Source organism: Puma concolor, chromosome C1 (assembly GCF_028749965.1).
Source record: "Puma concolor isolate L17-30 chromosome C1, mPumCon1.1.hap2, whole genome shotgun sequence".
Taxonomy (NCBI): Eukaryota; Metazoa; Chordata; class Mammalia; order Carnivora; family Felidae; genus Puma; species Puma concolor.
The window spans coordinates 205,035,399-205,062,584 of NC_141674.1; the positions used below are offsets into that span (position 1 = coordinate 205,035,399).

Genomic DNA, 27,186 nt, shown 5'->3' on the forward strand with positions numbered 1-27,186 from the left:
CTAACCCCCAAATCTGTGAATAGGTTACCATGTATGATAAAAGGGATTTACCAATGTGATTAAGTCAAGAGTTTTGAGATGGGGAGATTATTCTGGGTCATCTAGGTAGACTAAATGTAATCACAAGGATCTGTGTAAGGGGGAGGCAGGAGAATCAAAATTGTAAGGCCAGAAACAGAGATTGCAGTGATATGGCCAAGATCCAAGGATGCCAGCAGCTTCTATAAATTGGAAAAGGCAAAGGACAGGTTTTCCCCTGGAGAGAAACTTTCCTTCCTACCGGAAGGAAACTGTAAAGTGTTAATTAACATGGCAAAGGCCACTTTGCAGGTGTGATTGAGGTTCCTACAGACTTTAAGATGGGGGATAATCCTGGATTATCCAGTGGGCCAATCTAATCACCGGAGTCCATAAACACAGGGAAACTCCCTGGCTGTTGCAGAGAGATGGGATTGTGGAAGAAGGGTCAGAAATGTACAAAAAGGGGGCTACAATCTAAGAGATGCGGGAAGGCTCTAGAAGGTGGAAGAGTAAGGAGATGATCTTCCTCTAGAGCCTCCTGAAAAAAATGCAGCCCAGCTGTCACCTGGATTTTAGCCCACCAAGACCCATGGTGGACTTCTAACCTATGGAATTGTAAGATGGAAAGTCTGTGTTATTTTAAGCCACTAAATTCGTAGAAATCTGTTGTGGCAGTAATAGGAAACTAATCAGGAGTAGTGACCAAAGATGACATGGTATCTGGGAAGAAGAGAAAGCTTTTCTATCATTCCTGATGTGGCCCACCTCATTCAGGAAATGCTTGGGTTCAGCAGAAATGCAAACACTTACGGAGGTCATTCCTTAGATCCAGTGTGTCTGACAGAAGATACATTCCTGAGTCTCTAGACTGGTTTTGTCCTGGAGTAGAATATATTTTGAGTTGAGCAGTTCGAACAGTTTTCAGGATATACAGTGGGTCTCCTAGAAGACTATGTTGAATGAATGTGATCAGGACAGTCTCTGGGAGGGACTGTAATGACTCCATTTTAAAGTGCTCCTGGGGCTCCTGGCTGGGTCAGTCAGTGGAGCATGTGACGCTTGATCTCAGGGTTGTGAGTTCAAGCCCCGTGTTGGGTGTAGAGATTACTTAAAAATAAAACCTTGGGGCGCCTGGGTGGCTTAGTCAGTTAAGCGTCTGACTCTTGATTTTGGCTCAGGTCATGTTATTGATGTTCTTGAGATGGAGCCCCATGTTGGGCTCTGCGCTGATGGCACGGAGCTTGCTTGGGATTCTCTGTCTCTCTCTCTCTCTCTCTCTGCCCCTTCCCTGCTTGTGCTTTCTCTGTCTCTCTCTCAAAAATAAACATTAAAAATTATTAATAAAATTATTAACATTAAATTATCAAATTAAAATTAAATTATTAAAATTAAAAATTATGTTGGATGTTTATTTATTTTTGAGAGAGAGACAGAGCATGAGCAGGGGGAGGGGCAGAGAGAGAGAAGGAGACACAGAGCTGTCAGTACAGAGCCTGAGGCAGGGCTCGAACTTATGAATCATGAGATCATGACCTGAGCCCAAGTCAGATGCTTAACCGACTGAGCCAGCCAGTGCCCTAAAAAAAATATTAAAAAATAAATAAAAAATAAAACCTTAAAAAAAATAATAAAAATTCATCACATCTTTTCAAGGACTGTTGACTTTTATATCCTTTTATTTCTGGTTTATGATGGTCACAGCTCTACAAAATAGAACCAAACTGTATTTTTTGATACTATTAATGTAGTTAAATCAATAAGTAAAAAGGAAGCATAAAATCTTGGGACACCTGGGTGGCTCAGTCGGTTAAGCATCCAACTTCAGCTCAGGTCATGATCTCACAGTTGTGAGTTCCAGCCCCGCATCAGACTCTGTGTTAACAGCTTGGAGCCTGGAGCCTGCTTCAGATTCCGTGTCTCCCTCTGTCTCTCTGCCCCTCCCCAGCTTGCTCTCCGTCTCTCAACAAAATAAATAAAAAAACAATAAAAAAGTTTTGAAAAAAGGAGGCATAAAATCTAAACAGGAGAAATAATTATTATCTGATCAAACGATTTCAAAATAAGAATACAGATACTTTTTGGTATATATCACAGAAAAACTTTCAACTTAATTTCCTAAAAAAATTTTTTAATGGCTGTTGGTCAATGCAGCATTAAGAAACTGTAGTGCAGGGGCGCCTGGGTGGCGCAGTCGGTTGGGCGTCCGACTTCAGCCAGGTCATGATCTCGCGGTCCGTGAGTTCGAGCCCCGCGTCGGGCTCTGGGCTGATGGCTCAGAGCCTGGAGCCTGTTTCCGATTCTGTGTCTCCCTCTCTCTCTGCCCCTCCCCCGTTCATGCTCTGTCTCTCTGTGTCCCAAAAATAAATAAACGTTGAAAAAAAAAACAAAAAACCAGTGACAATTAAAAAAAAAAAGAAAGAAACTGTAGTGCAAATTCTACCAAATACATTTATCGCAAAGGGGGTTTGTTCATTTTTCTGCAAATAAATGTTGTTACATTAACAGTGAACATGTAACAAATTGGGTTGCCTGGATGTTTAAAAGCTATCACCATGGGGTGTGTGGCTGGCTCAAGAGGTAGAACATGCAACTTGATCTGGGCGGGAGGGGGTCCTGAGTTTGAGCCTCTGCTAGGTGTAGAGTTTACTTAAAAAACAAAAAAGCTATCCCCATAAGCCAGCCCTGCAACTAAAAACTCAAACATATTAATTTCAAGATTCATCCTTAGTCCAATATTATCTATACCAAGGTTGGAAGACCTTAATAATAAGAATAAAACCAAAATGTATTTATAAAAGCACTAAAGAGGCACCTGGGTGGTTCAGTCGGTGAAGCATCCAACTCTTGATTTCGGTTCGGGTCATGATCGCATGATTTGTGAGTTTGAGCCCTGTGTCCAATTCTGCGCAGACAGTGAGGAGCCTGCCTGGGATTCTCTCTCTCCCTCTCTCTCTGCCCCTATCCCACTCATGCTCTCTCTCTCTCTCTCTGAAAATAAACTTTAAAAAAAAATAAATAAAAGTAATAAAAATCATTTGTTTTAATGTTGAAAGTATTTTCCTTACTAGTATGGCACATACTCTTTCCTAGCCTTTAATCAGCTATTTGGAAATGAAGTCATGAGAATAAAGTGAAGACTTGGAAATTCAGGATGAGACTGTGCAATAAAGTCCCCAACATCCAGGATAAACTGTCTGGTGCACTATTGCATCTTCGTATCAAATGACTGTCATCTGCTAACCCAGATTGAATTCTGTTTTTTTTTTTTTTTTTTTTTTTATGTTTATTATTGAGAGACAGAGAGACACAGAGCATGAGCAGGTGAGGGGTAGAGAAAGGGGGAGACATAGAATCTGAAGCAGGCTCCAGGCTCTGAGCTGTCAGCACAGAGCCTGATGCAGGGCTCGAACTCACAAACCGTGAGATCATGACCTGAGCCGGAGCCGGTCGCTTAACCAACTGAGCCACCCAGGTGCCCCTGAATTTTTTTTGAAGTAATCTCTAGGGGTGCCTGGGTGGCTAGTGGGTTAAGCGTCCAACTCTTGATCTTGGCTCAGGTCATGATCTCATGGCTTGTGAGATGGAGCCCCGAGTGGTGCTGGCAGCTTGGAGTCTGCTTGGGATTCTCTGTCTCTCTCTGTCTCTCTGTCTCTCTGCCCTTCCTCCACTGTCTCTCCCTGTCTCTCTCAAAATAAACAGATAAACTTTAAAAAATAATTCATAAAAAAATAAAAATAATCTGTATGCTCAATGTGGGTCTCAAACTCACGATCCTGAGATCAAGAGTCACATTGTCTACTGACGGAGCCAGCATGGCGCCCCTGGATTTGAATTGGGTTTTGTTGGCCCTGAATCATCAATAAGAACAACTGCATTAAGTATTGACTTCTTCTCCTCTTCTGGGGAAGAAGGTGTACTGACAATTTCAGGTGTAAGTCTTCCAAAGGTGTTTGTCTTTCTCCATGGAAAGCCTTGAACCTTATTCTAGGCTTTAGGTATTCTTGATCTTGACCATTCTCCATATCCAAATTCACTTGGTCACCGTGAACCAGTCACTGAAGTTCCAGGGGAGTCTCTTTTGAAACCTTCTGCCAACAGTAATGTCACTTTAAAGGATTTCTAGTATAAGTTGCAGAATTTCAAGCATACACGCAGAGTCACCCTTAACAGATTCCAGAAATTGAACATTTGTTGGATCATTGTATGGTTTCAACTCACCATCATCTAAACTGAAACTGTTATTGAAACTGTTTTAAGCAAAATCTGAACATCTTGTGGCTGATTTGGTCTATAGATGCATTCATTCCTTACAAAAGGAATGCCCCAACCTGTACCTTCTACATGCAAATGACTTTTGTTTGTCATCACTCAAGGCTCACGTGGCTTCTTTCAGAGGGACATCCAATGTTCCCTCGCCTCTTTGAAAAGTTCATTCACAACTTTTCCAGTTGAAAGTTGAATTACATGTGATCTTCTGTACTCATGTTCATTTGCACAGCACCTTACAGAGAAGTGATGTGGTCAGCACCTTAACCAAGGGAACATATCTTCAATAGCAGGAAAACCTTTGATGTAGTCTTCATGGTCTTTTAAAGACTGTAACTTTAGGCCTATCAGATTTGGAAGATTTGCATTTCTGCCCAGGCCAATTTCTTCCTTCCTTCCTTCCTTCCTTCCTTCCTTCCTTCCTTCCTTCCTTCCTTCCTTCCTTCCTTCCTCCTTCCCTCTCTCTCTCTTTTTCTTTCTTTCCTTTTCTTTCTTCCTTCCTTCCTTCCTTCCTTCCTTCCTTCCTTCTCTTTCTTTCTTTCTTTCTTTCTTTCTTTCTTTCTTTCTTTCTTTCTTTCTTCTTTCTTAAATGTTTATTTATTTATTTTGAGAAAGAGAGAGTACAAGCAGGAGAGGGGCAGAGAAAGATTGGGAGACACAGAATCAGAAGCTGACTCCAGACTCCGAGGTGTCAGCACAGCCATGCAATCACAAAGCCATGAGATCATGACCTGAGCTGATGGTCGCTTAACCGACTGAGCCACCCAGGGGGTCCTGAGTCCAATTTATATCTTGATACATCATCACTTAGGTTGTTTTCAGGTTTCTTTATTTTATTTTAAAAATTTTTATTTATTTATTTTTATTTTAGAGAAAGAAAGCATGAGCGGGGGGAGAGGGGCGGAGGGAAAGAGAATCTCACGCAGGCTCCACGCTTGGCACAAAACGTGACACGGGGCTCAATCTCATGACCCTGGAATAATGAATGACCTGAGCCAAAGTCAAGAGTTGAACACCCAACTGACTGAGCCAGCCAGGCACCCCTGTTTTCAGGTTTCTTTGTAAGGTCTTCACATTCTTATTAAATTCTGCAAATCCTGGGGTGCCTGGCTGGCTCCATCAGTAGAGCATATGACTCTTGATCTCAAGGTTGTGAGTTCAAGCCCTACATTGGATATGGAGCCTACTTAAAAAAAAAAAAAAAATTGCAAATCCTGTGTGCTTGGGGGCCTTGGCCCTGTGACCTCCTCTCTCATCTACCCTGTGGGCTAGGCACTGCCCTTGCCCTCTCCAGCCAGCCCCCCCCCCCCTTATCCTTTATTGTTTTTTCTTCCTCCCTCCCTCCTTTGTATGTGTGGGCCTATTTTGTCCTACATTTTAGTTTGAATGAATTTACTAAAGTCTTTGCTTACCATTGCTGTTTGCTCCCTCACTTCTTCCTCTTGAATTCATTTTTTTCTTAGTGCTGATCTATCCTCTTTTTTTTTTTAAAGTTAATTTATTTATTTTGAGAGAGACAGAGACAGTGCAAGGGGGAAAGGAGCAGAGAGGGAGAGAGAGAATCCCAAGCAGGCTTTGTGCCGTGAGCATGGAGCCTGACATGGGGCTCAAACTCACGAACCGTGAGATTATAACCTGAACTGAAACCAAGAGTCAGACGCTTAACTGACCGAGCCACCAGGCACCCCACTTTTTTTTTTTTAATATTTTATTTTTAACTAATCTCTACACCCAATGTGAAGCTTGAACTTACACCCTGAGATCAAGAGTCGTATACTCTACTGACTGGGCTAGCCAGGCGCTCCTACGTTAATTTTTATATCCTTTGTATATTTTTATTTTTAACCATTAGGGATGAGAGCAAGAGGTTGCAGCCTGTATTCAGCTTGCAGTCTGGGACTGGAACCATCTCCCCATAGCACTATCCCTACCGTAACACGCATCATGAGTATGGTAGGCAGAATAATGGCCTCCTCCCTTCCCTCAAGATGTCTGTGTCTTTTTTTTTTTTTTTAATTTTTTTTTTTTCAAACGTTTATTTTTATTTTTGGGACAGAGAGAGACAGAGCATGAATGGGGGAGGGGCAGAGAGAGAGGGAGACACAGAATCGGAAACAGGCTCCAGGCTCTGAGCCATCAGCCCAGAGCTCGACGCGGGGCTCGAACTCCCGGATCGCGAGATCGTGACCTGGCTGAAGTCGGACGCTTAACCGACTGCGCCACCCAGGCGCCCCAAGATGTCTGTGTCTTAATCCCTGGAACCTGTGCAAATATCACGCTAGATAACAGGGGAGAATTAAGATTTCAGATGGAATTAAGGTTGCCAATTAGCTGACTTTACAATATGGAGAGTATCCTGGGTTATCTGGGCGGGCTCAACGTAATCACCAGGGTCCTTAAATGTGGAAGAGGGAGCCAGAAGAGTTAACACCAGAAGGATGGATGTGAGAAAAGCCCAATTAGCCATTGCTGGCTGTGAAGACAGAAGGGGGCCAGGGAAGTGGGCAGCCTCTGTAAACTGGAAAAGACAAGAAGCATATTCGCCCCTGGAGGCTCCAGAAAAAAACGCAGCCCCACTGCCACCTTTATTTTAGCCCAGTGAGATACATTTTGGACTTCTGACCTTCAGAACAGTAAGGTAACAAACGAGTGCTGTTTGAAGCAACTAAGTTTGGTGTAATTTGTTACAGCAATAGGAAGTGAACACAATGTTGAAATGTGATTGTTGGTGTCTGTCCTTCCACCTCACTGCCAGCTTCTTTTAAAAAAAAAAAATTATGTTTTTATTTTATTTTTGAGAGAGAGACACACACAGTTAGAGCCGGGGAAGGGCAGAGAGAGATGGAGACAGAATCTGAAGCAGGCTCCAGTCTCTGAGACGTCAGCACAGAGCTCGACGTGGGGCTTGAACTCACAGACTGAAAGATCATAACCTGAGCTGAAGTTGGACGCCCAACTGGCTGAGCCACCCCTGCGCCCCTCACTGCCAGCTTCTTGAGGACAAGAGCCATACTGTTGTCTCCTTTATTTACACGGAAGCCAGCACAGGATCTGGCATATAGTCAGGGCTCAGTAAATATTTGTGGAACCAGTGAAAGAATGAAGACCTGCTTTAACTTTTTGAGGTTCTACTCGGGCTCTGAGATTCCAAAGCAGCCACTGCCTTTCCCTTTCCCCAGGGCCTTGGAGACCCTAAGCCCTTTGATCTCACTTTTCTCTAGTTTCCTTGCCCCATTGATCCGAGTTTCCCGTTGCACTATTCCACTTCCAGATTCCTCCCTTGTTGTGGACTCTTCTCTCCAGCTTTGTGTGGAGGAAGAATTGAGATGGAAGGCACGTGTCACATACGCACCTGACTCTGCCATCAGGCTTATGCCTGAAACCGACGTTTTCTTCTTTTCCAAGATTCTGCTTGCTTTCCTGTCTTCTCTGTAGCTGCCTCCAATCCGGTTTCCTATCCAGCTTCTGACGAGGAATAGAGCTTTCATTTCGTCTCTTCCTTTCTGTTTTCTGGATTAACCTCAAGGTTCCCATCTTTCTTCCAGCGCTTCTTAACCCCTCCCCATATGATTCTAGGGGTTTCCAGCAGAGACAATGTAAAGAATTAAGGCACTCTCAAGGACCTCAGGTTTATAGAGCCACTCAGGGACTCCCTCAGTTTATTTTATGCAGCACTGCAAAATCTGCTCAGGCTGGGCTCTCCCAGCTGCTGTTGGGTCACTGCGATATTGTTATTTTGTTACTTCCTTTTCAGTCAGCCATTCTCAGGCCCTGGCTTCTCTAATCTCACGCTGAGCTTGGCTTCTGCTTCTCTGGCTTTCCCTTCATGAGCCTTGTGTTCAGTCTCTCCTGGAACCAGGCTCTGATGGGCTCTCTTGGTCACGGTCTAAAGCAGTGTTCTCATGCCAGACCTCCTGTAATGCTGCTGATTTGTCCCATATGTCTGATTCTGGCAACCGGGCCAATTCCTGGGCAGTCTTTTGTGGCTAGGTCTGGTATCAGAGCCAAGAGAAACAATGTGTGGTAATTTATGTAGAAAGAGCTGCCTCTGACCACTCAATCCTGGGGCCATCGGTGCCAGGCACAGGGCCTCTCCAGCACAAACTCCTTTACCACAGCTCTCTTTTTTTGCAGGTGATATCCACACCTCTTCATTCTCTTCCATTTGCCCCCCTTTCCCACTCCATGAAGAGGTTGGTGAAAGAAACAGATCATCCAATTTCACTCTCCCTACCCACAACCCAGTTTCAGGTGTGAAATTTTCATTTTGGAGGAAACCTTAGGTCTCAATCATCTCATCTGCTGTGGGAGGTTGTAGCACCACAGCAGTGAGGTCTGTATCTAGGACAGTGGTTCATGTCCTAACCAGGAATCATTACTCTGTTGCCCTGTGGGCTATAGTCTAGGGGCCTGCATGCTCCAAGGTACTAGAAACAATTAGGCTTTGGACTAGGACTCTGAGGTCTGTATTCTATGGTAACTAACTTTGTCATCATTTTTTCTTCTTAAAACAAAAATATTTTTAATGTTTATATTTGAGAGACAGAGACAGAGGGTGAGCAAGGGAAGGGCAGAGAGGGAGACACAGAATCTGAAGCAGGCTCCAGGGTCTGAGCTGTCAGCACAGAGCCCAATACGAGGCTCGAACCCACGAACTGTGAGACCGTGACCTGAGCCGAAGTCGGATGTTTAATCGACTGAGCCACCCAGACTTGTTTTTTAAAAAAGGTTTTGCCTTGGGGCATCTAGGTGGCTTAGTCAGTTAAAGCATCTGAATCTTGATTTCGGTTCAGGTCATGATCTCACAGTTGTGGAGTTCAAGCCCGCCTGGGGCTCTGCACTGAATGCAGAGCCTGCTTGGGATTCTTTCTCTCTCCGCCCCTCCCCCACTCGTGCTATCTATCTCTTAAATAAACTTGAAGAATAAAATAAAAAAGCTTTTGTCTTCCTCAAGGTTCTTAATGGTAGCAATTTACAGAGACACACTCAAACTAATTTAGGCAAAAAAAAAAAAAAAAAATTGGGTAGGAATTCTTTGGAAGGTGGCCAAGGCCTCTCCCGCAGCCTGAGGGCAGAAAGGGGAGTCGGCCTCACGCGGGGCCTGGAAACAAGAACTGCTTAGTCTTCCCTTGTTGCTTCTCTCAGGGGATGTTTTCCTCTCCCTCCATAGTTCAGTTTTCTTTGCTGCTCTCTGTTCCACTTTCACATTTCTGGGGGGGCCAAGGGATCGAGAGCAAATCTGGCTACAGGGGTCTCTCCGTATTAATAGAGCAATTCTCAGAATCTGTGGGCTGGCAAGACACTCCTGAAAGATTTCAAAGCACTGTCAAGTCAGGAATTTCAAAACAATCTCTTTTTTTTTTTTAGCGTTTTATTTATTTTTGAGACAGGGAGAGACAGAGCATGAACAGGGGAGGGGCAGAGAGAGAGGGAGACACAGAATCTGAAACAGGCTCCAGGCTCTGAACTGTCAGCACAGAGCCCGATGCGGGGCTCAAACTCACGGACCAAGAGATCATGACCTGAGCTGAAGTCAGCCGCTTAACCGACTGAGCCACCCAGGCGCCCCAAAACAATCTCTCTTCTTGCCTAAGAGGGTTACCGTTGGCAGTGACAGCTATGGGAGAACCCTCCCTTCCTAGTTCCAGGTGACGGATAAACAGAGACTGACAACCATCATGGCTCTGGGATTAATAATTCGACAAAAATATATTGAGACTCTACTCTTCCTTTGTATACTGCTCTACCGTTCACTACGTGCTTCCACTTACTTCATTTGACTGCCTTTTAGGCTTTTGGCTCAGATCACACAGTATGTGATAAACGCTAAATTGTCTGGTTTAGAGGCATAAATTGCCATTTCAAATATTATGTCTTTAGAAAAATAGATCCTTCAAATTTTGCAACTTGAGATAAAGGTAACTATAGTCTCACCCTCAACTGGTAAAGGATTCATTTGATTTTCCTCTGTAGAAAAGGCACTTAATTAAGGCACAACTCTCCCTGAAAAACAAATCGTTACATTTTTCTTTAATCTAGCTCAGTAGTTGATGTCTTTTTTTTTTTTTTAATGTTTATTTTGAGAAAGAGAGATAGAAAACACAAGCGGGAGAGGGGCCAGAGAGAGGGAGAAAACCCCAAGCAGGCTCCTCCGTGGCGTCAGCGCAGAGCCCCCCGCAGGGCTCCATCTCGCGAACCTTGAGATCATGACTTGAGCAGAGATCGAGTCCCAGGCTTAACCAACTGAGACGCCCAGGCGCCGGGAGGTCCTCTTTTGACCGGGAGCAAGGTGAAAGCTCTAATGGGAACTTAGAACCAGGAAAATTTGGCAGTCTTGACAAAATTGGTTACTAATTGAAAGACCTTTGCAGGTAACGTAGCCTCTGTGAACCTGTTTTTTTTTTTTCAAAGCTGGCCTAACAATATTTATTCACGTGTTACGAGACGGAACGCGGTAAAAACAAGAGACCTGATACACGTGGAGCATTACCAATCTCAGTATGAGAGTCTGACATTGCTGAAGGAAAAAAGGACAGAGTTTGGAGGGACGTTAAGGAAAAACCGTCCAGGGGCACTCCAGAAGTGGCAAATTTGCCAGCTCCCGCTTTCGGCAGATACCAAAAAAACTCCTATGGCGGACTCGCTCTCCTTTAACTGGAAAACAAGTGTTCGCTTTGGCCGAGTCCTTTCCTCACTAAGAGAAAATTCCGTTTCCCAAAACTTTGCTTCCTCGCCCAGTCTGCAAACAACGAGTCAGGTTTGTTTTCCTCACAGGGGCCGCGGCAAGCTGAGTGGAAGTCCCTTGCCGAGCGGAGCCCACGAGTGGGGCGGGGGTGGCGGTGGCGGTGGCGGCTCCCCTTCGGGCGAGGGGGGGAGGCCGGGCCCAGCAGGTCGGAACGCCAAGGGACCGCCCCATCCGCACCCAGACCCCACCGCCTCCAGCCGACACGTCTGCACGACTTAGGGCGTGGTTTCCGGCAGCGCAGGCAAGCTTCCGGTTGTCCCGCTTCCCCGCCTTCCTTCCGGGGCGGGACTTCCGGTCCATTATTGATAGGCGCCGGGCTGCAGAGTTGGTGGAAGGAGCACACAGGAGGTCAGTTTGGGTGGCTAGGTCTTATGCCCCTCGAAAGGGTACCCAGCAGGATGCTCTTCCTCGCTCTCTCTCTTACTTTTTTTCCCTGCGAGGTCTCGGCTTGCTCGGACGTCCTAGGCTTTTTGTACTACCACCCACCTGAGGCTCTTCCGCTTCCTCTTTCTCAGGCTCCGCCCCCAGCGTCCCGTGGCCATGACGACCGCCCAGCGGGACGCCCTGGTGTGGAAGCTCGCCGGGCTGCTGCGGGAGTCTGGTGAGTGGATACCTGGTTGATCTGGGGGCTGAGGCAGGGTGGGGGTGCACCCTGCCTTACAGAGACACTCCCCCTAGGAGTCATAAAATTGCAGCTGTTTAAGGTCACGAGGGTTCGAGCGTCAGTTCATTTTTTTTACTTCTCTGGGGTTTTTTCTCTGGTGCCATTGCTTACAGTGTCCTTTGTCTTTGACAGTTCAAACCTTAGCCATCCTTCGAGGCCCAACATCAGTACCACTTCCTCCATGCGTTCTCTGATACTCTCAGAGGAAGGTGATCATTACTTGGCTGTAAGTCTCTGGAGACCAGGGACTAGTATAATCATTGCTGTGTGGCAAGACCCTTAGTATAGTTAAAAGCACGAGGTTTGTTGGAGTCAGATTCACTTGGGTTGGAATCCCAACCCTCTTTCAAACGTGGCGGTGTTAAGTTTTCTGAGCTTCAGTTTTCCTCACCAGCAAAATGGCATAATGATTGTACTTAACTCAAAAAGTTGTCGAGGGCATTAATTTTAATTCATGTAAAGCACTTAGGACAGTGTTTGCATAATATGTAAGGGCTCAAAACTGGTAGCTGTTTTTACTAGAGTTTCGTCTTTCAGGACTTGGGCATGGTGGAGCCACACTGGTTGTTCAGTATGTGGTTGACATTAGTTGTGGTACAACAAGCCTTGGCTTTGAGATCAGACAGAAGTACCAACTTCCTACCACCTATATAATCTCAGTTGATATTCTTTTCTAAGCTCTCATTTTCATATCTGAAAGAGGTGGTCAGTAGTGCTTCTCTTTAGGAGATTTTAAAGAAGTTTAAATGAGGTAACAAAGTTGTCACATACTACCCAATTCATGTTAGCTGCCTTCTAGCACTCTGTACTCCCATTGATGGTATCTGTGGAATCTCTGTTTGTAGCAGTTTCAGTTTCTGGCTTGTTTTATTAACTGTGTATGTATTTTATCTCTTGTAGACTGGGGGGCTCTTTGAGGGTGGGAAGAGTCTTTGAACCCTGTCTGCATCTATCCTTAGTGTCAAGTACATAGACCATCTTTCAAGTAAGGTTACAGGATTTATTGGTTTGTTCAGACAAATCTGACCTGGTGCTCCAGGGGTTAGGCATGATGGTGTGTGTGTGTGTGTGTGTGTGTGTGTGTGTGTGTATGTATTGCTATAAAGAGGTAGCTAGAGATATTTATGGTGATGGAATAGTTTTGTATTTTCATGGTGATGTTGGTTATAGGAATCCACACCAATGACAGTGGCATAGAACTATAGGGATGTACTATATACATCGTCAGTTTCCTGTCTTTGATCTCTTACCACATTTACATAAAATGTAACCATTGGTGGAAACTGGGTGAAGGGTATAGAGTACCTGTCTGTAAGATTTTTGCAACATCCTTTGACTCTATCCTAGTTTTTATTTAAAACGTTTGTTTATTTATTTTTTATTTTTTTATTAAAAAAAATTTTTTTTTTCAACGTTTATTTATTTTTGGGACAGAGAGAGACAGAGCATGAACGGGGGAGGGGCAGAGAGAGAGGGAGACACAGAATCGGAAACAGGCTCCAGGCTCTGAGCCATCAGCCCAGAGCCTGACGCAGGGCTCGAACTCACGGACCACGAGATCGTGACCTGGCTGAAGTCGGACGCTTAACCAACTGCGCCACCCAGGCGCCCCAAACGTTTGTTTATTTTTGAGAGAGAAAGAGGGAGAGCATTTGTGTGCAAATAGGGGAGGAACAGAGAGAGAGAGACAGAATCCCAAGCAGGCTTCACGCTGCCAGGGCAGAGCCTGACCCAGGGCTTGAACTCACGAACCGTGAGATCATGACCTGAGGCGAAATTAAGAGTTGGACATTTAACCGACTGAGCCACCTAGCACCCCTATATCTTGGTTTAAAAAAAAAAAAAGTAAAAAAAATATTTCTCTGTGCCTACCTCATAGCTATACTTTTTTAGGTGCAGTGACGGGTACCCAGGTGATCAAAAGATGCCCTCAAGGATGACAGTCTCGTTAGAGCAGTTTTAGCATAGAGATCAAGAATAGTACCAATGCTATAACGAGCGGTTATTCTTTTTATGACGTGCATTTTAGGATTGTTTGAAAGTTTCTGCAAGTGTGCCTATCTTTCAATCAGAAAAAGAAGTAAAGATGAAACCAACACCTGGGGCACCTGGCTGGTTCAGCGGTGGAGCATGTGACTCTTGATCTTGGGGTCATGGGCTTGAGCCCCATGTTGGATGTAGAGTTTACTTAAAAAAAAAAAAAAGATGAGACACATTACCAGCTTTTATGTAAAATGAATGATTATTGTCTAAAAGTACAGCAGTGTGACACAGTGAGAAGCCTGCCTGGAGGAGGTAGGTCTCAGGCTGAGCAGAGTGGAAGGGAATATCAGAAAACGAGGAAGCTGTGAACCACGCTGACTGTATTCCCAGCATCGTGAGTAGGCCAGACTCTCTTGAGCAGATGGTGAAAGAAAATTTGGAAAAGTCGGTTGGATGTAGTGACACGATTTCATATTTCAGGCTGAAGAGTTAGGACTTTTTGGGAAGATAGAGGGGAGCCATTGAAGACTTTTGGGCGGGGGAGGAGATAGTACGATCCTGGCAGTGGAAGATTACAGTGTGGATTGGACTGGGTGTGTCCTGGGGTCGCAGAGTCTTAGGATAAAGGGAAAGACCCTTTTGTTATGCTCTCCTTCCTGTCCGCCCCTTTCCCTGCAGGTGATGTGGTCCTGTCTGGCCGTAGCACTCTGAGCCTGTTGACTGGCACCCTGCAGCAGCTGAGCCACGTATTTGAGCTGCACCTGGGACCATGGGGCCCTGGCCAGACAGGCTTTGTGGCTCTGCCCTCTCATCCCGCCGACTCCCCTGTCATCCTCCAGCTTCAGTTCCTCTTCGATGTGCTGCAGAAAACTCTTTCACTCAAGGTCCTGGGGTGGGAATTGGGTAGGATGTACACAGGGCCCAAGAGCTGGGGGTGGGTACATGGGTGCAAGAAGTCTGCAGGGCCCAGATCGAGGAGATGTGAGAGCTGTGGGTGGCTGTGCCGAGGAGGAGAGGTTAAGGAAAGGGAGATGTGCTGGCCTCAGTGACATGAGTGTTTTTTTGTTTTGTTTTGTTTTGTTTTAGCTGGTACATGTCCCTGGTTCTGGCCTCCCAGGGCCCATCAAGATTTTTCCCTTCAAGTCCCTTCGGCATCTGGAGGTATGGAGTGTTGGATGCTGGCACACAAAACCCAGTTTGGGACAACCTTTTGGGAATGGAGAAAGAGAGACGGTCTCTTTTGCTGGGGGGGGGGGGCCAGGGGGGCAGGCCTGAGTGTGCCCATTGCTCTGTGGCAGTGTGACATCTGTCTCATGTAACGGTTCCCTGAGTCATAGTTGGCCTTGTCGACTTTTCCCTCCCTGTAAAAGGAGGGAAAGTGAAGCGAAGCGTCTGCCTTTTGTGAAGTTTTGTCTCCCTCCTTCCCTCCCTCCTTTTCTCCACCGCAGCTCCGAGGTGTCCCCATCCATTGCCTTCGTGGCCTCTGTGGCATCTACTCCCAGCTAGAGACCCTGATTTGCAGCAGGAGCATCCAGGCATTAGAGGTAAGGAGAATGAAGGCTGGGCCCGGATGCCCTGTTCTGAGGGACATAGAGGACCAAGCTCTGACATTCCCTCTTTTTTGCAGCCTTCCCTGCCTCCTGCTTCCCTCTGGACAGTGTCCTTGCCCCCTTTGCTCTGCTCCCAGAGCACTATGTATCTGTTTATATGTTTATGGCCACACCTACTCTCTTGTATTCAATATTCCCATGTTTGTCTCCCCATTCTCCCCACAATGAACTCCTGGGGGCAGGGCCCTGGGCTTTCTTTCAGTCTGCCTCTGCAGACCGACTTTAGTATATAAAGAACGAATGAATGGCTGGGAGACAGCGTGGCCTTGCATTGGGGAGGAGGGGACAGTGGCAGTAATGGAGCACCCTGTCTCAGGAGCTCCTCTCAGCCTGCGGTGGTGACCTCTGCTCTGCCCTGCCTTGGCTGGCTCTACTCTCTGCCAACTTCAGCTACAACGCACTGACTTCTTTAGACAGCTCCCTGGTGAGTGCCTGAGAGGGAAGGGAATTCGGGGAAGGACAGGGACAGGCCCTTAGGGAGGAGGGCCAGTTGGTTGCACGGAGGTGTCTGATTCTCTGCTGCTTTTCCCATGCCCCCCAGCGTCTCTTGTCAGCTCTGCGTTTCCTGAATCTGAGCCACAATCAAGTGCAGGACTGTGAGGGCTTCCTGATGGTGAGTATGGGCAGGCTGGTTGGGGCTGACACCACATGGGTCTCTGATTCTGCTCTGATCCTCTCTCCTGGACCTGGTTTTGCTCCCACCTTCGTCTTGTCCCCCGCCTTCCCCCAGGTGGGGCTGCATCCCGGAGGCAGTACTGTTTGAGAACTCAGGCTCTAGCATAAGACAGGCCAGCATTCAAATCTCAGCTCCTAATCCTTGTGTGATTTGGGACAAACTAACCTCTGAGTTTCTTCACCCATCAAGCAGAAGTCATAGGAGTACCTGCTTGTGTAGTATTACCGTGGGTGCGAAGGTTGTGGGATGTGGCTCAGCCTATGCCTAGCTCAGAAAAGATGGCTTCGGGAAGATGGTGAAGAACCTTCTCCCGCATCTCATAGTCAGGGGTGGCCAAAGTCAGACGCTAGTTAATGTGGTGAGAACAGACTTTGATCCGTAACGCACCATTGGAGTAGTAATAAGCTAGCGTGGAACGTAATCAGCAGTAAAACTATTTTAATTGGTAGTAAACTTCAGCGTGAACTGAATTCCAATTCAGTTTGTGCAGAGATTACTGGGACCTTTAAAGGGAGAGTGAGGGAATGGGGCCGGGGAAGACAGGGGCTTGAGCAGATTCTCTCCAGTTAGTTTCCTCAGGTCAAGAAAGTAGAAATGTACAGAAAGCAGGAAGGGGGCATTGGTCCATATGAAACCCATCTGGGTCTGGGTTTGCTAACCGGCGCTTGCCAGAGTTAGCTTCCTACCTTCCCACAGAGGCTGGGACACAGGGGCTGTATCTTCAGGCATTGGCTGCAACAAACTAAATTCTCCTGGCAGCCTGGAGTTTCTCTAGGATGGAACGGAAGGGGGTTGGAGTTGTCTTCCCAATGATGTGACCTTGAGCTATTAGGAACTATGCCAGTATTTGTTCAAGTCTGTTAACATGGTGCGGGGAGGGGGGGGTGGAGGACTGGATGAATCATTTGTGCTGAGAGTACGCAGTCTTTATAGGCCAAGGTTGAGGCCTGCTTGAAGGCTCAGAGGAGCCCGGCTAGAGTCTGGTCAAGGAGAGAATCTTTGTCACCAACCCCTCTCAGGACTTGTCTGAGCTCTGCCATCTGGACATCTCCTATAACCACCTGCATATGGTGCCAAGAATAGGACCCTCAGGGGCCGCTCTGGGGACCCTGATACTGCGAGGCAATGAGCTCCGGAGCCTGCAGGGTGAGTGGGAGTTTGGGGAGGGAAGTGGGGGGCCAGAGAGTAGGCGGGGGCACACAGGGTTTTAGGGGCAATGTGAGACTGAGAGTGGTCCGGGAACCGCATGCCTCCAGGGCCTCTTGTGGGTCTACGGGTAGGTCTGAGATGCCCAGGCTGGTCTTTCTGCTGCATGTCCCCCAGCACCCTGCCCCCTGAACTCACCCACCTGTCCTTCCACCCTTCTCATCTGCACCCAGGCCTGGAGCGGCTGAGGAACCTGCGGCACCTGGATGTGGCATACAACCTGCTAGAAGGACACAGGGAGCTGTCCCCATTGTGGCTACTGGCTGAGCTCCGCAAGGTGAGTCTTGAGCGCTTCCGGGACTTGGGAGCCAGCTGTGCGCCTCTCCCTCCCTCCTGGGCTGATTTGCTGAGTGCCCTCCCTCACTCAGGGAGGCCTGAGGCCCATCTCAGTCTCCCCTTCCTGCTCTTCAGCTCTACCTGGAGGGGAACCCTTTGTGGTTCCACCCTGCGCATCGGGTGGTCACTGCCCAGTACTTGTCACCCCGTGTCAGGGATGCTGCAGCCGGCGTGAGTAATCTTCTCACATCCGCTCTGCTGTCCCTTTCTTGCCTGGTCCTGCCCTCGCCCCCTTGTGCCTCTTTCCGCCCCATCCTTGGGTGAGGGGCCATAGCCCCGGACTCCCTGCTTGTTATGCTGTTACCCCTCGCTGAGCCTAGTGGTCCCTGGGCTGAAGGGTTTCCCTGCGTGGGCAGGCGGGAACTCTACCACCAACACGACCCTTCCTCTTTTGTATTTGCTCAGTTCCTTCTCGATGGGAAAGTCTTGTCACTGACTGACTTTCAGGTTAGTATGCTGGGAGCTCTGGGAATAGGATTGGTTTGGGAGGACATGAAAGGGGTCCCAGGGTAGGGGTCTTTCTGGGAAGCTGCAAAGTAGGGCCTGTCCTCTGGCTAGCCTGGCAGGGCAGAGGTGTACCTCTGGCTCCAACCTTTCTGTCCTTCCTGTTGTCACACCCCAGCTCTCCACATCCTCCAACTCCATGGCTCCACCTGTGCTCTGGCCAGCAGGGAGTACTGTTGAAACCTCAGGTGGCCCTGACTTGAGCGACAGCATCTCCTCTGGGGGCATTGTGGCCCAGCCCCCACATCGTAAGGTTAAGGTAGACGGTGTCCTAGGCTGCCTTGTGCTGGGGTTGAGTCCCTTTAATGGGTGCTCTGGTTTATCGATGGGCTGAAAATAGTAAGGCCTCGTCCTTGGTTGTGAGTGGGGCTTTCTGGGTAGGTTGGCTTTCTGGGTGGCCATGGGTGGTAGGCCCTGGCTTTCATAGAGCATGGGCCCTCTGTCCACCTTCAGAGCCGAGTCCGTGTGAGGCGAGCAAGTATCTCGGAACCCAGTGATACAGACCCAGAGCCCCGTACTCTGGACCCCTCCCCGGCTGGTAAGTCCGCCATGCTCCCAGCTGCCCTTGCCCAGTCCTGTCTTCAGTGTCCTGTCCCAGTCTTCTCGGTAGAAGGATTCTGTCTGTGGTGGAGCACAGCATTATAGAGGGCCTCGTAGGCTTTCCTCTTTCTTTCTAATTTATGGAAAGGAGAAGAGACCACTCCTGGGCAGCATTTTCCAAAGTGTTTTTCAAGGAATGTGAATTTTGTAGGCTGTCGAAAGGTCACTTGATGACTAGATTCCGTGGGAACTTCTGGGCTAACCAAAGTCAAATAGACGTCCTCCTTCTAGGATGTCTCAGGACCTCCAGGGTGCCCCCTTGTATCTCGAATCTCCCAAGGAGTGGATGTTGTGTGGTTCCGAATTGCACACGACCACAGGTGTTCTACAGAACACGCTTCAGGACACGCTGCTGAGGGGAAGCCTTTAGTTTCCCCCTGATGCCCAGCCCCTATTAACATTACACACCCGTTTACTTCACTGTGAGGGAGAGTTGCAGAAGAGGTCGGGCTCGGCGGGGGTTGTGGTGGGGGCGTGGGCTTGCTCAGTGGTGCTCTCCTCACCGGCCCAGGGCAGTTTGTGCAGCAGCATCGGGAACTTGAACTCATGAACAGCTTCCGGGAACGGTTTGGCTGTGACTGGCTACAGTATAGGAATCACCTGGAGACCTCTGGGACCCCAGTTCTGGCTGCCTCCCAGACCCCTGCCCTCAGCACTCTGTGCCCAGACACCCTGAGCCCAGGGTCTGTGCCTGGGCCTCCCCGCCCAGAGAAGGAGTCACCGCAGGAAATGGCAGAGGAGGTCAGGCTACGGCTGGAGCCCCGGGAAGAAGAGGTGGTGGAGGAGCTGGTGAAGGAGGAAGAAGGAAAGGAGGAAGAAGAGGAGGAGGAGCAGGAGCAGAATGAAGTGGAGGGTGAGTTGTGAGCGCTCAGTGCCTGTCAGGGAGACGGGGCCTGGTGCTGGTGGTGTATCTGGGAGAGTTAGGAAAACCCAGACTGGGGATAGCTCACCTCTGCAGTTTTTCTTAATGTTTATTTTTGAGAGAGAAACAGAGGGCGAATGGGAGTGGGGCAGAGAGAGAGGGAGACACAGAATCGGAAGCAGGCTCCAGGCTCCGAGCTGTCAGCACAGAGCCCGACGCGGGGCTCGAACCCACGGACTGTGAGACCATGACCTGAGCCGAAGTCAGACGCTCAACCGACTGAGCCATCCAGGCGCCCCTGGCTTACCTCTCTTGGATGGAAGGCCACCCCTTGGGAGGGCAGAGTCAGGGATACCTCTCTCTTCTTATGGGGCTGCTCCCCTGATCTCTCCTCAGCGGAACTGTGTCGCCCCATGTTGGTGTGTCCCCTGGAAGGGCCTGAGGGCGTGCGGGGCAGGGAATGCTTTCTCCGGGTCACTTCTGGCCACCTGTTTGAGGTGGAACTCCAAGCGGCCCGGACCCTGGCACGGCTGGAGCTCCAGAGTCTAGAGGCGGCTGAGGTGGAGCCCGAGCCTCAGACCGGCAGAGAAGCGGTGCTCGAGGTGAGCGGTGGTGTTAGGGGTCCTGGAAGAGGGGCTGGGCTTTTTGCAGGAGCTGACTCGGACAGCATGGCTGTTGGGTGCCAAGCACTGGACTGCGAGTTTCCCACAGTCTCTCGTTGGCTCTTGGAGCAGAAGAGGGAAGCTGCGGGGGCAAAGGCATGGCCCCAGGCAGCCTGGGAGGCTGGGCTGCTGAGCTGGAGCGTGGATGGCAGCAGGAGCATTTTCATGACATCCAGAGCTACTGTTGTCTGCCATGCTGTCAGTATAACCGGAATCCCTCTGGTCCACTCTCTACTCTCTCTTCCTTTTCTTTTCTTTTCTTTTCTTTTCTTTTCTTTTCTTTTCTTTTCTTTTCTTTTCTTTTCTTTTCTTTTCTTTTCTTTTCTCTTTTCCTTTTTTTCTTTCTTTTCTTTCTTTCTTTCTTTTTTAACGTTTTTATTATTTGTTTTTGAAAGAGACAGAGACAGAGTGTGACTGGGGGAGGGGCAGAGAGAGGGAGACATGGAACCTGAAGCAGGCTGCAGGCTCTGAGCTGTCAGCACAGAACCTGCTGTAGGGCTCGAACCCACGAACCATGAAATCATGACCTAAGCCAAAGTCGGACGCTTAACCGACTGAGCCACCCAGGCGCCCCTTCTCTACTCTTTTCTACCCAGTCCCCCTCCTTGTGTGCAGGGCTCAGATCCGCTCCCCAGGGCCCCTGTCCTTGTTCTGCGTTTCTCCTATATTTGCCCTGACCGGCAGCTGCGTCGATACGTGGTGCTGGAGCCCGATGCCCATGCAGCTATCCAGGTAATGGGGCCCGGAGCGAGGCCCAGGAGGCTGGGGAAGGATTGGGGGGTCAAGGGCCAGGGTCCATTGCTCACAGCTGCTTCTGGCCAACCCTGTATCAGGAGCTTCTTGCCGTGTTGACCCAAGCAGCCACCACGGCTCAGTGTCAGCTTGGGGAAGCAAGAGACCCGCTGAGGGGCAGACTCCAGTGTCTACGTTGTGGCCATGAGTTCAAGCCAGAGGAGCCCAGGTTGGGATTAGACGGTGAGGAAGGCTGGCGGCCTCTGTTCCAAGAGACAGGTACGGGCCCTGCCCTTGGCCTTCCTGCCCACACCTCTCCCACCATTTCAGAGACAGTGGCGTTGAGGGAGGGAGTGTGGAGGGGGAACCCCAGGGAAGGGAAGGAATTGGGACCAGCTTTTCTGCCTGGAGGAAAATAGACTCATCTGTCTGATACATTTATCAAAAAAAAAAAAAAAAAAAAAAAAAGAGCAAAAAGAGAAATTATATTCTTTCTTTTCGAAAGTCAGGAAATACAATCTCTGAAACTATTTAAACGTACTCATTTTTTCATAACTTGAAGGCTCTTTCCACTTTTTCTGGCTAATATTTAGAAACTGCATAAAAGCTCCTGAGCTCTCACTGCAGTATTGGGTGTAGTGCTGTCCTCTGAGTGTGTTTGGCTGTTGAGTAAGATGCTGTGGGAGTTGGCTGAGATTGTCCTTCCTTGACTGACCTTGGAAGCTACTTCATATCGAGCGGTGCCTCATGGCATCTTTTCACACTGTGTTCTTTAAAGGGAGAGATTTTTTCCACTGTAGATCAGTCAAAAAGCTATGTCTTTGAAGACATTAAAGAAGAAAGAAATATTCTTGATAACGTCTGTGTTGAAATGTATGACTTTTAGTAGCCACTTTTTTCTTCTTGGCAGCGGCTAGAGCAGAGGTTTAAAGTTTATTGAGAAAATAGACCCCTTTCCACCTCCCTCTCTAAACCTCCCTCCCCAGAGGCCCAGAAGTACAATGTATACAATGGAAAGAGCCCCATCCCCTCTAAGACCTTTCTGTGCTCCACAGGGTCACGTGGCCCCTGGGGTCCCTTCAGTGGGTCATTATTATTGAACGTTCCTGTGTGTTACGTCCTCTTTTTATTTGAGCCTTGGTTACCTCATCTGAACAAAGAAGGGAGTGAACTTGTCCTCTCTACTGTTAGGAGATTTAAATGTGACAGAAAGACGCCAGGCACAGTGTCTGGCACAAAGCATAGGTCCTCCGTAAATGGTAGCTTACCACCGCTAGCCTCAGCTCCACGGTCTCAGTCCAGGTACGTTCAGTTATTAGATCGTTGCTTTCCTCATTTGCAAAATGGGGTCGGGAGAGTTTTGATTCTGTCGTCAAAAGTTCTAGCGTATGCCCAGCACGCTATAGCTGCTCAAGGAATGTTTTTTCTCTTGCTGCCGATCCCTGACCTGGGTTCTTTACCTGGTCCATTCACCATCCTGACAACTCTGTGAGATAGGCACTGTCATCACCCTCTGTTACCGAAGAGGAACCGGGCTCAGGGAGCTTAGGTGACTTGTCATAATTGCCTAGATGACAGCTGTTAAGTGACAGAGTCTGGAATTGGACCCATACCTGGCACCCTGCCTTCCTGATCTGTTGATTTGGAGCTTTCAGACGTGGCTGGTGGAGCATCAGAGCACATGACCAGCCTGAGGCTGTGGGAGGGGACGAGCAGGGCCTGGCTGAGTTTGGTCCTCTCTGAGAAGGCCTCAAATCAGAAGGTGGGGTCCATTTTGAGGACGTTGCAGGCTATGGGTCTGGGTTTGCTGCTCCCTCACCGGGATGGAGGGTGGTTAACAGGCCTGCAGAGGGAGTGGGGAGAGGGGCGTTGGGAATGGTAGGAGTGTATGAAGCTGGAGATGTCGGCCAGGGGGAGTCCAAGAGGGGGTGGGGAACATTATGAGTGTGGTAGGGGATTGTGACACTGTGGGGCGGGGGGATGGTTCACAGGGACTGTGCCCATCCTTCCTTCCAGAATCTCCTGCTGTATGTCCAAACTGTGGTAGCGATCATGTGGTTCTCCTGGCTCTGTCCCTGGGAACCACCAACAGGGAGCACAGGGAGGGAGAGCAATCGCCAGCTCCCTTGCAGTCCACCAGCACTGTCTGTGACCCTTCTGACCACAGTGACCACAGCGACAGGGCTGACCCGGCCCCATCTCAGGCACCAGGCTCCCGAGATCACCACAGTTGGAGCCTCAGTCCCCGTGAGTAGAGGTGAAACGAGACAGGGGTGGTGTTTGCGGGAGGCAGGAGGTCCTGCCGGGGAGGCGGGACGGCGCTGTGGCAGCCAAGGCTGACGGCCCACTGCTGCCCCCAGCCCCTGAGCGCCACGGCCTCCGCTCCGTGGACCACCGACTCCGGCTCTTCCTGGATGTTGAGGTGTTCACCGATGCCCAGGAGGAGTTCCAGTGCTGCACCAAGGTCTGCGCCAGCCCGACACTGCCCCGCGCCTCTCACTGACCAGAGTGCCCACTCGCTGCCAGCGCAGCAGATCGTGTCAGGGCAGTGGTTCTGGAAGCACCGGGTCCGGTTCCCGGTTTCAACTCCAGCAGTCACGTGCAGCGTGGCTGTGATATCGGAGTCTCAGTTGTCACCGCTCTGCAACGGGGGTAGCAGGGCCTGCCTTACAGAGCGTGGTGGGGTCAGTGAGGGCCCGCGTCACAGTTGCCTAGCACAGCACCTGGCGCTCGAGGGGGACCTCCCGTTGCTGTTGTAATCTACGATGTCATTGGTTCCTCTGTGAGCATCTAGCATGTGCAGGACACTAAGGGCCTAGGGTAAATCGGTGTCACCAGCTGTCTTACGTTGTGGTGTGAGAAACCCGATGGTCTGGGATGGGCTGGGATCAAGCTGAGTGAGGGAGCCTCTCTTTGGGGAGCCGATCTAAGGTGTAATCCGGGTCTTGAAAAAGGAGTTACAGAGTAGGAGGTGAGGATCTGGGGGGAGGAAGCAGCACGTAGGTGGGGGCCTGAGAGAGGAGCTAGCGCGTGGGTAAGGCTGCTGTCAGGGCAGCAGGAGGAGGGGGCGGGAGGGGGCGGGTGTCCTGAGAGGAGTCTGAAGAGGGAGGTGCAGGGGTCAGTTGAGGGGCAGCCTCAAGTGCCCGCCAAGGGGATTGGACCCGATCCCAAGGGCCGCAGGAGCCCTGAGGCAGGGGAGTGGCAGTCTAGTTTGCTTTAGGACGGTCCAGCGGAGTGTGGAGGGTGGGCCAGAGGGGGCACGGTGCCAGGCAGGGAAACCCGCTGAGCCCAGCTGAGGGTCAGGGTGCAGGGGGGTGGGGCCAGGGTGCGTGAGCACCAGGGGGAGGGTTGAGCACAGCGAACCTGTTCTCAGCCTGGCAGCCTCCTCCCTGGTCCTCCCTTGTTTCTCATTAATTTTCCCTGCTCCTCAGGTGCCCGTCGTGTTGGCAGGCCACCCTGGGGAGTTTGTGTGTCTTGTGGTGGTGTCGGACCACAGGCTTTACGTGTTAAAAGTGACAGGGGAGATAAGGTGAGCGAACGGGGCCGCCAGGGTCAGGGCGGGGCCCCCTTGGGTCTCACACCACTCACTGTTCGCCACCGCTTTGGCCCTGCCTCTCCTCAGCGGGCCTCCGGCTAGCTGGCTACAGCCAACCCTGGCCGTCCCCCTGCACGACCTGAGTGGCCTCGAACTGGGGCTGGCAGGACAGAGTCTGCGGCTGGAGTGGGCTGCCGGGACAGGCAGCTGTGTCCTGCTGCCCCGAGATGCCAGACATTGCCGGGCTTTCCTAGACGAGCTCACCGGTGAGAGAGGGGGGAGAGAGGGAAGGGAGGTGCAGGGAGGGCAGGTGGGGGCTGCCCGTGTCTGGCAGCTGCAGCGGAGACAGACGGGTACTGGGACTCATCCCTTGTAGAGGTTTCTGAAATCTAGAGATCGTGAGAACGGAAGGTGTTGAGAGGCGGAGAGGGTGGGGTGGAAGAGGTGGGGTCGCTGAGGTTCCCTGTCCCTGGCCGGCTCGGTCCAGATGTCTTGCAGGCTCTGCCTCCTGCCTGGAGGAGCAGTGTCAGCGCCACAGAGGAGGAGGTAACCCCGGAGCACCGCCTCTGGTGAGTGGATAGGAGGCCGAGGCCGGGCTCGGTGGCCCATGCGGCCGTTCTTGGTGCACAGGCCCTCGCCACCAGCTCCGGCCACGGTTAGGCCCTCAGCACCTGGGCCTGCCACCTGCCCTCACGCCTGCACCCCCCTGACCCAGCTCTGGTCCCTCCTCCCTGCCCCTCTCAGTATTTTCTGCCCCCCCCTCGCTGACCACACCTTCTCCCCAGGCCTTTGCTGGAGAGGGGCTCTTCCTCGGAGCCTCCCCTGTTCTTCTACCTTCGGGTGTTCCTGGTCGAAGGTAAGGCTTCGGTACCTCTTCTTGTCCAGGCCGCTGGCTGCGCCTCCCCCCCAACCCCCGTGCCTCTCATGCCGTAGTAGCAATTTTCAGCTCCTGGAATCCGGACTTCCTCTCACTCACAGGCACACCCAAATGACAGCCTCAGTCTTCCCGGCCTCTCTGAGGGGGGCCAGGAGGTTTCCTGGGTCCTCAGTTGCTCAGAGACCTTTGCTTCCGGGTATGGGCTTTCTATGAAGTGGAGCCGATTGGCTGGGTCTGCTCCACCTCATCCTGTCAGAGGAGGCGAGTGGATCTTTCTTTCTGAGTGGGGTGGGTGGTGGGGCAGGTTCCCTTTGTCTTGGGCCTCAGGTTTTGGAAGCTAGAGATGCCTGGAGTTTGGAGAAGGGAGGGCCCTGGCCTCCAGGGGCACAGGCTGCTCTCTGACCACCTCAGCAGGGTGTGGTTCACTCCTCTCAAGCGCACTGGGATGCTGCCCCGGGGATCTGGGCTCCTCTGCGGCTTTCCACCCTGGGCGTCGCCCTGTCTCTTTCCCTCTAGGCCCTGCAACCTGCCCTGTGTCCCTGTTGATGACTCTGTCCACCCTGTACCTGTTAGAGGAGGACGTGGCAGGGTCCCAGGCAGAGCCTCCTCTTCCAGCACCATCTGATGAAGCTTCTGAGAAGTCCCTGCCCTTGGGCCTGGGCCCTTCTGTGCATGTCAGGGAGCAGTGGCCACTCAGCAGCCTGAGCTCGGTGCTGCTGTATCGCACGGCCCCGGGGGACCTGCGACTGGTCTTCTATGACGAGGTGTGTGTGTGTGTGTGTGTGTGTGTGTGTGTGTGTGTGTGAGAGAGAGAGAGAGAGAGAGAGAGAGATGAGGACAGGGGTGGTGGGCAGTGTGGGAAATGGGTCTAGGAGGGCTGGGCATTGGAGGCAGTGTGGGTGTGATGGGCAGTCATGCTGGAGGGAGCATGGAGAAGTGGGGTGCAAGGAACTGGGAGGCTCGCTGGGTGCCTGGATCAGCAGCAGGTAGAGGCGGGGGAGACAGCCATGGGAACCCCATGGACCTGGAGCCTGGCTTTGTGTTGCCTGGGAAGCCTTTCATGACGCACCGGCTGCCGCTTGGAGTTCGTGTTCGATTGGGCCCCAGTGCCAGCCATCTGGTTTTCACAGCCTCAGTGGGAGGAGTACTCTCATTAGGCCTATTACAGATGGAGAAACTGAGGCTTGGGGACATTAACTTACTTGCCTGGGTCACAAGTGGTAGATGCAGAAATTGAACTCCAGCCAATTCCTTGGAACTGACTCCAGAACTTATATTCTGAAAAACGGTGGATTAAAAGAACAAGGTAGTAAATGTGAAAGCCTTCTGGGGGGCCTCCAGTAAGTGTTGATTGTGTTCTGTTTAAAAAGCTCAAAGTCAGGGTCTCCTACAGGGAGTGACACAGGCTTGGGGAAGGAAAGACGCCTTTGAGTCGAGGGGCGGTGGGTCCTCTGTGAGCCTCACCTCACCGCCACTTTGTCTGCCAGGTGTCCCGGCTGGAGAGTTTTTGGGCACTTCGGGTTGTGTGTCCTGAGCAGCTGACGGCCCTGTTGGCCTGGATCCGGGAGCCCTGGGAGGAGTTGTTTTCCATCGGACTCCGGACTGTGACCCAGGAGGCTCTAGATCTTGACCGGTGAGGCTTCCTTGCCGACCCCGCTTTGGCCTTAGGAGCCACGGCTGCAGGCTGTCTTCTCCAGACTCTGGCTGTGGACTTCTCCAGCCTTTGGACGCTCAGTGAGGCCCCAGAATGACCCAGGAAAGGGTCATCTCACCCAAGGGAAGGGTGAGAGAAGTTGCCTGGCCTGGTCTGGCCCAAGGGGTCAAGCTAAGTGGTCAGTCGGAACGTGTCTCCTGCACAGTGTCTCAGGTATCAATAAATTGTTTCCATTCCAGAGGCCGTGGAGGTA

General features: G+C 50.4%; 1 protein-coding gene and 1 pseudogene across 2 annotated transcripts; one reads left to right on the forward strand and one right to left on the reverse strand.

Moving 5' to 3' along the window:
• Positions 1 to 3,118: 3,118 nt before the first annotated feature.
• On the reverse strand, positions 3,119 to 11,332 carry LOC112867208 (UBX domain-containing protein 2B-like; annotated as a pseudogene).
• Positions 10,421 to 27,176, forward strand: STK11IP (serine/threonine kinase 11 interacting protein). 2 transcript variants are annotated; one of them, XM_086719734.1, is made up of 26 exons: positions 10,421 to 10,576; positions 10,699 to 11,044; positions 11,548 to 11,633; positions 14,358 to 14,563; positions 14,766 to 14,840; positions 15,128 to 15,223; positions 15,606 to 15,713; positions 15,831 to 15,902; positions 16,985 to 17,111; positions 17,345 to 17,448; positions 17,583 to 17,678; positions 17,913 to 17,954; positions 18,130 to 18,270; positions 18,465 to 18,549; positions 19,123 to 19,464; positions 19,870 to 20,075; positions 20,751 to 20,867; positions 20,969 to 21,146; positions 22,884 to 23,114; positions 23,228 to 23,331; positions 24,299 to 24,396; positions 24,490 to 24,668; positions 24,890 to 24,971; positions 25,188 to 25,258; positions 25,796 to 26,043; positions 26,767 to 27,176. In XM_086719734.1, exons 3-26 carry the CDS (start codon positions 11,573 to 11,575, stop codon positions 26,914 to 26,916), a joined length of 3,219 nt encoding a protein of 1,072 aa, XP_086575860.1. In that variant the 5' UTR covers positions 10,421 to 10,576; positions 10,699 to 11,044; positions 11,548 to 11,572; the 3' UTR covers positions 26,917 to 27,176. The 2 variants fall into 2 exon arrangements, with proteins under 2 accessions (XP_086575860.1, XP_086575861.1); XM_086719735.1 differs by lacking the exons at positions 10,421 to 10,576; positions 10,699 to 11,044 and adding an exon at positions 11,278 to 11,380.
• Positions 27,177 to 27,186: the final 10 nt, after the last annotated feature.